General features: G+C 61.2%; 1 protein-coding gene across 1 annotated transcript; it reads left to right on the top strand.

Annotated features, from left to right (window-relative positions):
- Positions 1-3,135: 3,135 nt before the first annotated feature.
- On the top strand, positions 3,136-7,956 carry HRG_06046 (fungal specific transcription factor domain-containing protein; the record flags this gene model as incomplete). The annotated part of the gene is made up of 4 exons (XM_044864517.1): positions 3,136-4,094; positions 4,154-5,924; positions 6,487-7,224; positions 7,453-7,956. 4 exons carry the CDS (start codon positions 3,136-3,138, stop codon positions 7,954-7,956), a joined length of 3,972 nt encoding a protein of 1,323 aa, XP_044721049.1.
- Positions 7,957-8,340: the final 384 nt, after the last annotated feature.

The following is an 8,340-nucleotide window of genomic DNA, read 5'->3' as shown; positions in this document are numbered from 1 at the left end:
GATGGAGCAGAATGCTCCGCGCGTACTGCACCGCAGTCTTTGTGTGTGTGTGTGTGTGTGTGTGTGTGTGCAGTCTTTGTGTGTGTGCAGCCTTTGTGTGCAGTCTTGTGTGTGTGCAGCCTTTGTGTGCAGTCTTGTGTGTGTGTGTGATGGAGAATCGTCGTCGCGCCTCGGGCTGCGAGGCAAAGAAAAGAGGCGTTCGGATGCATGTGATGGCGCATTGCCTCGTTGGGAAGGGAGCAGGCGCCACCCGTGGAGCCCGTTGGACGTCTGCCGAAGCACAGGTCCAATAGCGAGACATGAGGTATCTGCGGCGGCAGGCGCGGTGGGTGTGTACATGGGGTGCCTGCACGAGTACATGCACGCTGCAGATTGCTGCGGCTGTCATGCTGCGTGATCGAAGTGTAAGTACGGAGTGAGTGCGTGCACGCCTCGAACGTGTGTCTCCACGACGGGCCATTTCCGCCGTTCCGCACGCGGCCTGGTTCCGTTTGCGTGGTTGTATTGTTGTATACGGATATAGGTAGGTAGGTACCTGGTAATTACACATGTATACTTGTACAGTACTCTGTACTTGCGAAAACAGACAATACAGTAACTTAATGAATACCTAGCTAGCTAGGTACCTACCTGTGTAGAGAGACGACCGTGAAGACGGGAGGAAGCAAAGATGAAGGGAAATACAGCACAGTACAGCAGGGCCGGGGGGGTCCATCCATGCCTTTGCGGAGTGCAGACTCCGCACGCCACATACAGATACGTACAGTAAAAGCTGGCGCCAGCCAGAGCTATTGTGTACGGCACGGTGCTGCACGTTCCCGTGCTTGTACCGCCTTTGTAGACATGGAAAGGGACCGCAGGTCGACATGCCGTCTCTGGTCCCCACGTTGCTCCCTTCAAAGAGCCCTTTAGGCTTTTCGGCGTGGCTTTGGGGGCTTGCGGACCGCTGAGAAAACCGCCCGGGCCAGTCGCTGTTGGCGCTCGTGGCCACCGGCGGCCCTTTGGCTTTTGCGCGCCGTTTGTCAGGTACGCTCGGGGTACCCTGATGGCCGGCTGTCCGCTACCTAAGGCACCTAGGTAGGCACCTAAGTTGCAGTACCTGTGAGCAGGTAGGTATTCAGTACCGCTGGAAGGAGCTGGTAATATCAAGGGTCCGCTGATTAGTAGATAATTACAGGACAAAAGATTTTCTCCAATCTTCTTGCCTAACCTATAGACCTCCATCCCTCCCTCAATGCCGCCGACAATGGACCAAGAGTGGCCAAAAGACTCTCTCGTCGCTTACACGCAGAGCACTAACTAACGAGCAGCACCGTGGAGTACCTCCTCTCACACAGGCCCTGTGCACGTGCATGGCCCTCTGCAGCGGGGCCAGGTCCAGTGACAAAGGGCGGAAAGCTTACTCGGAAATCCGTACTACAGCAACCGCAACCACCGTATAAGCTTCTTCCGCTGCGCAGTCAACCCCGGTGGTCAAAGCTCCATCCGTCCGCCACTCTCTGGGGCCTCGGCCGTCCCTTGCGCTTCAGCACCGCCACAGGCTAGCCGGTTGCTCGACAGCCAAAGGTGGGAGACGATCCATCGCAAACCGAAACAGATGCGACTGGCCACAACGGCGGGCAAAGCTACCCGCCCCTCCGGGACACACGGTTGTTGGTTAAGCTTTGCACTAGCCAGCGCGCCGCCGGCCCCGTCAGACCGGCGCCTGTCCATTGGCCATCACGCGACCGGCCAGCGTGAAACCCGCTTCAAGACGAGGAGGCGGAGGAGGAGGAGGGGGGGCGCGGGCGCACCTGGCGGACCAAGCTCCAAGGAAGGGGTGCAGGAAAGAAGAAGACGAGGACGAGGAAGGACAAGGGACGAGAAAATCAAGGGGAAAGGAACCCCCACGGACTCAACACGCCGGGAAGCGAGCGACAGAGTGCGTCTCGACGTTGGCCGCTTCTGCCCCGTGTTACGTAGATGGATGTACGGTATACGGATACATCCTATATGACAGCTATAGGATGGATACACAAGGTATTGATGTTCAATGAACCAACATCTATATCTGTTTTCCTTGCCTGTCAACTCTATTGCAGGCTCGAGTCACCCAATGTGCGACGACGTCTGCAGAAGAAGGCGCGAGTGCAGATACCTGACATCTACTTGCAACACGGTCAAGCCGAGCTCGCGCGCCCACGTCCTCTCCCAGTACCCGAGGCGGTCTTTGTGCGTCGGGCAAGGAGCCCCGTGATCGCCCTCTTGCTCCTTCCGTCTTCTCCTCTCCTCTCTCGCCTCTCTCCTCCTCGTCCGTGACTACTCCCGTATCCGGCATCATCATCACCAGCATCACCATCGCAGCACCAGCCACCACCACCACCACCATACACGAATATCCATACCTCGCAAAACGAAGGAAACCATGGTGGTGCTTCTCACACACCCCCAACCCGCATCCCCCACCCCCTCCCTCTCCAATCTCCAATCCCGCCCCTCTCCACCCTCCACGGCGAGCCTCGTCCCCTAGCAAAGTCTACGGCGGGCAGCGAGACAGCGTCGGTACCAAGGCAGAGACAGCTTTATAACGGCACGCTTAACCTCCCCATCCTTTTCCATCCATCTCTGCATCTCTGTATGTATGATAGCTCATTCTTACCTCACCTCGCCTATGCACCACCATCGTCCTCGACCCCTGTCGTCTTCTTGCTCCTCTGCCAAGGCGCCCCACCAGCCCCTCCTTCTCTTCCTCCTCCTCCTCCTCCTCCTCCTCCTCCTCCTCCTCGTCGGCCCCCCCTCGCCCGCTCACGACTATTCTCACCCACCCACACCCCACACTCCCTCGCTCTCGTCCTCTTCACCACAACCATCGCCTCGACACCGACGACCAGCGCCTCTTTCCTTGGATCCTCTGGACACCCTCCAGAGATCCCCGTATCATGACGTGGAAACTCTCGCACTGAGCCCGGCCGATTGACCCTCGCGACCCTCTTCATCGGTGACGTGCCGCCAAGCCTGCAGGCCTTGTCCGCCATCATGTCGACCGGCCCGCCTCATGTGAATCCTCATCAAGTCCGCCATGCTTATCCCGCCTCCGCCCAACCCTTCCATCACCAGCCCGACGTCGCCGGCTTACACGACGCCTCCGTCCCCGCCATGGCCGCCTCTCACTTCAACGGCTTTTCCCTTCCCTTCACCTCCTTGCCCGACCAGTCTCCTCCCCTCAGCTTCGACGACGACTATTCCCACCACAAGCAACAACAACAACGACAACACCAGCAGCATCGCCATCCCCCGGCCTCCCATGCCATGGCCGCGCCCGCCTTGCGCGCGAGCTCCGAGAACCGCAGATCGAGCCCCGGAACCTCGGACGAGAGCACCCAGGATCGCAACTCGCCCACCGCAAACTCCTTCGAAGACCCGGCCGCCGACGACTTCGCCCTCCGCGGCCGCGGCGACGGCACCGACCTCGGCGGCAGGGCCCATGACGACAAGAACGGCGCCACGCCCGCATGGAGCGAGCTCAAGACAAAGGCCGGCAAGGACCGCAAGCGCCTGCCGCTTGCCTGCATCGCATGTCGTCGCAAGAAGATACGCTGCTCGGGCGAGAAGCCCGCCTGCAAGCACTGCATGCGCTCCCGCATCCCCTGTGTCTACAAGGTCACCACCCGCAAGGCCGCGCCCCGCACCGACTACATGGCCATGCTCGACAAGCGCCTCAAGCGCATGGAGGAGCGCATCATCAAAATCGTCCCAAAGGCCGACCACGAAGGCTCCCCACCCGTCGTCCGCGCCGTCGTCAAGCCCTCAATGCCGGGTGCTGGCCCCCCCACCAGGCAGCCGGCCTCGAGGAAGCGCGGCCTCGACGAGGCCTTTGGCGCCGATCTCGAGGCTTGGGTCAAGGCCCCATCCAAGCCCAAGCTCCCCGACGTCGCCGCCGACGAATCTGCCTCCGTCGAGGTTCAAGAAGAGGAAGAGAACAAGCTCTTCCGCGAAGGTATCGACGCCTTGCCGTCCAAGGACGTCCAGGAGCACCTCGCCGAGGTCTTTTTCGAGAAGGTCTATGGCCAGGCCTATCATCTCCTCCACAAGCCGAGCTACATGCGCAAGCTGAGGTGAGCTCGCCCCCTGTCTCGGCCAACCCGAGTCCCACGTACGCTAACTCTTGTCCCAGGAACGATGCGCTGCCGCCCGTGCTGGTCCTGTCCGTCTGCGCCGTGGCAGCACGCTTCACGCCCAATCCCAAGATCAGCCCGACTCCGCGCCAGTTCCTCCGCGGAGAAGAATGGGCCTCGCGCGCTCGAGACATCTGCACCAGGAGATATGAGTGGCCCAACATCACCATCTTGACCTGCCTCCTGATCCTGGGCCTGCACGAATTCGGAACCTGCCACGGCGGTCGCAGCTGGGCGCTGGGGGGCCAGGCCATCCGCATGGCATTTGCCCTCCAGCTGCACAAGGACCTCGAGTACGATCCGCTGTGCCGCACCGCCAAGATGCCGCTGAGCTTCGTCGATCGCGAGATTCGCCGGCGAATCATGTGGGCGTGCTTCCTGATGGATCGCTTCAACTCGTCCGGGTCTGATCGGCCCATGTTTATCAAGGAAGAGTCCATCAGGATTCCGCTGCCCGTCGGCGAGAGATATTTTCAGCTCGACATGCCCGTCCAGACGGAATCTCTCGACGGCACCGCGCCCCCGCCCGACTCGTGCCAAGGGGACAGGCAGCTGGTCCCGGCGAAAGAGAACATGGGCGTGGCTGCCTTCACCATCCGATCCATAGCCATCTGGGGGCGCATCATCACCTACCTCAACCAGGGCGGCAAGGAGATGGATTCGCACCCCATGTGGAGCCCCGAGTCCGACTACGCCAAGCTCGTCAACGACATCGACACCTTTACCCGCACCCTTCCCGCGAGCTTTCAGTACACGCCGGACAATCTCGACCTGCAGATTACCGAGAAGACGGCAAGCCAGTTCCTCCTCTTGCATCTGTCGATCCAGCAGAACACGCTCTTCTTGAGTCAGGCGGGCGTGACCTTCGCCAATGGCCGGGCCGGGCTGGAGGCGCCCAGGGACTTTCTGTCCCACGTCGGCGCCCGAACCTTTACCGCCGCCAACCGGATATCGGAGATACTCAGGGACTCGGAGCAGTCCCAGTGCTGCGTCTCGGCGCCCTTTGCCGGCTACTGTGCTTTCTCCTCGACAACGATACACATCATGAGCATCTTCTCCGGCAGCCCGGCTGTCAAGGCCGCGGCCGAGGCCAACTCGGGCGTCAACATCCGGTTCCTGCGCAAGACGACGCGGTACTGGGGCATGTTTCATTGGATGGTGGAGAACATTCGCACGCAGTATCGCAACGCCATGAACGCGTCTCGGTCGGGCACGCCCAACGGCGACGGATCTGCCGCCTCTTCCATCATCCATTACGGCGACTGGTTCAGCAAATACCCACACGGTGTGTCTGACGCCGACTTCCTGGATCCCACCATTAACAAGAAGAAGGAAAAGGGCGAGGATGCCGTGCTGGAGCAAAAGCCCGAGCTGCAGTCGGTCGAGGAGTTCTTCACGACCCTGTCGCCGTCGCTGAATGCCGAGGCCAAGGATACACAGCGGGGCGGTCCGTCTAAGCGGAGGCAAATGACCAAGAGGCCGGGCGAAGCGGGCCCAGGGGCGGGTGCCAACGGCGGAGAGTCACTGAAGTCCGAGGCAGCCGCTCAACCCGTCGGTGGACGTCCTGGGGCCAGCCAAGAGGGCTCCGCTCGACAACAACCGCCGCCGCCGCCGTCGCAACCGAAAAGGCAGCAGCAGCCACAGCAGCAGCAGCTGCCGCGGAGGTTCTCGGCGTCTTTGGGTGGCCAGACGAGTGGGCCGGCTACCATCAGTCCTCTGGGCATGCCGCAGTCTCAGCCACAGTCGTACTCGTGGGTGTTGCAGCAAATCGTAAGTCTGGCGCTTCTATCTCTCCGTCCGTCTGCCTCTTGTTCCGTCTCTCCCTCTCTCTGCGTCCTCTTCACGTTCTCCTCGTGGCTTCTGCTCTGCGTTGCCATGGGCATTGGCTGCCCTGGAAACGGCACACCCCCTCCCCCTATTCAGCAGCCCCGAGTGAATCTGCTCCTATTGTCCGGGTTGATTGGCCTGGACCGAACACGTTGCTGGCCACGAGGGCTGGGCAGAGTTTTCCTGGGCAGGGTTTTCCCCTCGGAGATTTGGTTGCTGGACAAGTGGCGAGCAACAGCTGCCCCTTATCTCTGCGCGTCCCGGGCTGCCAGCTGTTGGAAAACCCTGACATCACCCCGTCCTTCTTTTTCTCGCCTGGCCACCCTCTCTTCGTCGTCCTTCATCAGCATCGTCTCTCTCTCTCTCTTGTCCCACTCCCAACCTCACGGGAAGGGGGCCCCAAGCATAAAGGAAGCACACACACACACACACACACACAAGGATATCAAAACCCACCACCGCCGCCCTCTTCTCTGCACACGCAGCGGCATTGGGGGGCCTCAAGACCCAAGCCATGCCCGAGGCAGGAGGCGAGGCCAAGTCTCCCAAGACGAGCCGCCGTCTCCGCACCGCGGACAACGAGACGCCTCCGCGGCAGGTGCGCTTCGACGAGTCGAGCAAGAAGTCGACGGCGTCGATTGCCAGCGGCAACGCCGTCGCCGAGGGCAACCAGCCGGAGAGCTTCCCTGCGCTCGGCGGTGCTGCTGCCACGGCCTGGTACACGGCCGCGGACCCGACGCGTAGCATCAGCTTTGCAGGCCAGCCGCCCGTTCACGTCAACAACGCGGGCCCCAGCATCGCCAACCCGCCGCCTCCTACGCCCTACCCTCTTCACCACCTCCACCACCTGCACCACCACCACCACAACAACCTCCACCTGCCTCACCTGCCTCACCTGCCTCACCACCCCGTCACCTTCATCGGACAGCAGCAGCATCCCGTCAACATGGCCGACTACGCCAACACCGCCGCGCCCCCCATGGGCGTCAACTTCCAGCCGCCCGTCCCGGACACCACCTTTGGGCCCATCCCGCACCTCTACGTGCCTCGCTTCGACCCGGTCCCCCAGGGCGTCCAAGTCGGTCTTCCTCCTTCCATCCACTATGTTCCCCTCGTCGCTCCTTGCCCTGCGCCGCGCATGGAGCCCTCGGCCGCCACCTTTTCCGTCTTGGTCCCCAGGACGTTTTACACGGGCGGGTATCCCTATTATGCAAGTGCCAACCGATATTTATTACCCCCTTTCGTGAGCAGTCTTGTCTCTCACCCTCTCACTCACGCTTGTTTAGTCGCCTGGCTGCAGTCGCCTTCTCTCTCGTCTCATGTCCTCGTCGCCAAGTGGCACCCGCCCGTCCCTGTCATGTCGTAGCATCGCACTTATGTTTTATCGTCTTCTTCTTATCCATCTGTCACATTCATGCCTCATCGTCGCCATCGAAAAGAATCGTCGGCTAACGTCTCCTTCTCCTCGCAGCAGCCCCAGGCCGCCCCTGTTGGCCAGCCCAACTACGTCGTCGCCCCGCAGCAGCAGGGCTTCGTCTCTCCGGGCCATCAGCAGCAGCAGCCCATCATGATCAACGGACAGGCCTACTTCCCCGCCGCTCCGGCCGCGGGCGGTGGTGTCGGCCAGCCGTTTATCGGCCCGACCATGGTGCAGGGGCCCATCCCCGTCGTCGCGCCCGGCGGCGGCGGACCGGCGGTGCCCTTCATGGCAGGTAATGGAAACAATCCCGAAGTGTCTGGCCTCGGGCGCACCCCCAACGAGGAGATGCTTCGGCAGATCCAGTTTGCGCACCAGAACAAGCTCTTTGAGCCCCAGGACTTCAAGCCCGGGGACGATGACCCCAGCCGCTTCTATTACGTTCGCGAGGTTGACGGCAACTGGACCCAGCGCAACCGCTATACTATTGACCGCATGTCGTGCCGCTGGTACGTCACCGACGAAGGATGGTTCTACGCCGTGCGTCTCCCCGACTAGCTTCGGCTCGAGGGGGGAACTTCGGCGTGCTTTTCCCAGCCCTCGGAGATATCCAGCCGTGAGTCTTGCTCCTTTACTTTCGATCCCCCCTCTTTTCTATATCATTATGTTTTTTTTCGTCGTCCCCGTTAAGTTCGACCGACGCGTTGACATGAGAGCACACGGCCCCTTGCCACAGCAAAACCCGGTGGTGGCCTCTTCGACGCCTTCCTCTCACTCCCTGTCTGGGAGGGCGCGACGACGTGGCTTTTCTGCCTGGCCTGCTCGACAATCAGGGCCTTGATCGCCCATCATGAGAGAGGGAGATGAGAGAAAATAGCAAGGTTCAAACCCCCACACACACGCTGCTTGGATTCGCCGCAAAGGCTTTGTTCGTCTTGGGCT

This window comes from Hirsutella rhossiliensis (assembly GCF_020360975.1).
Source record: "Hirsutella rhossiliensis strain HR02 chromosome Unknown scaffold00005, whole genome shotgun sequence".
NCBI lineage: Eukaryota > Fungi > Ascomycota > Sordariomycetes > Hypocreales > Ophiocordycipitaceae > Hirsutella > Hirsutella rhossiliensis.
This window is presented reverse-complemented; position numbering and strand designations above follow the sequence as displayed.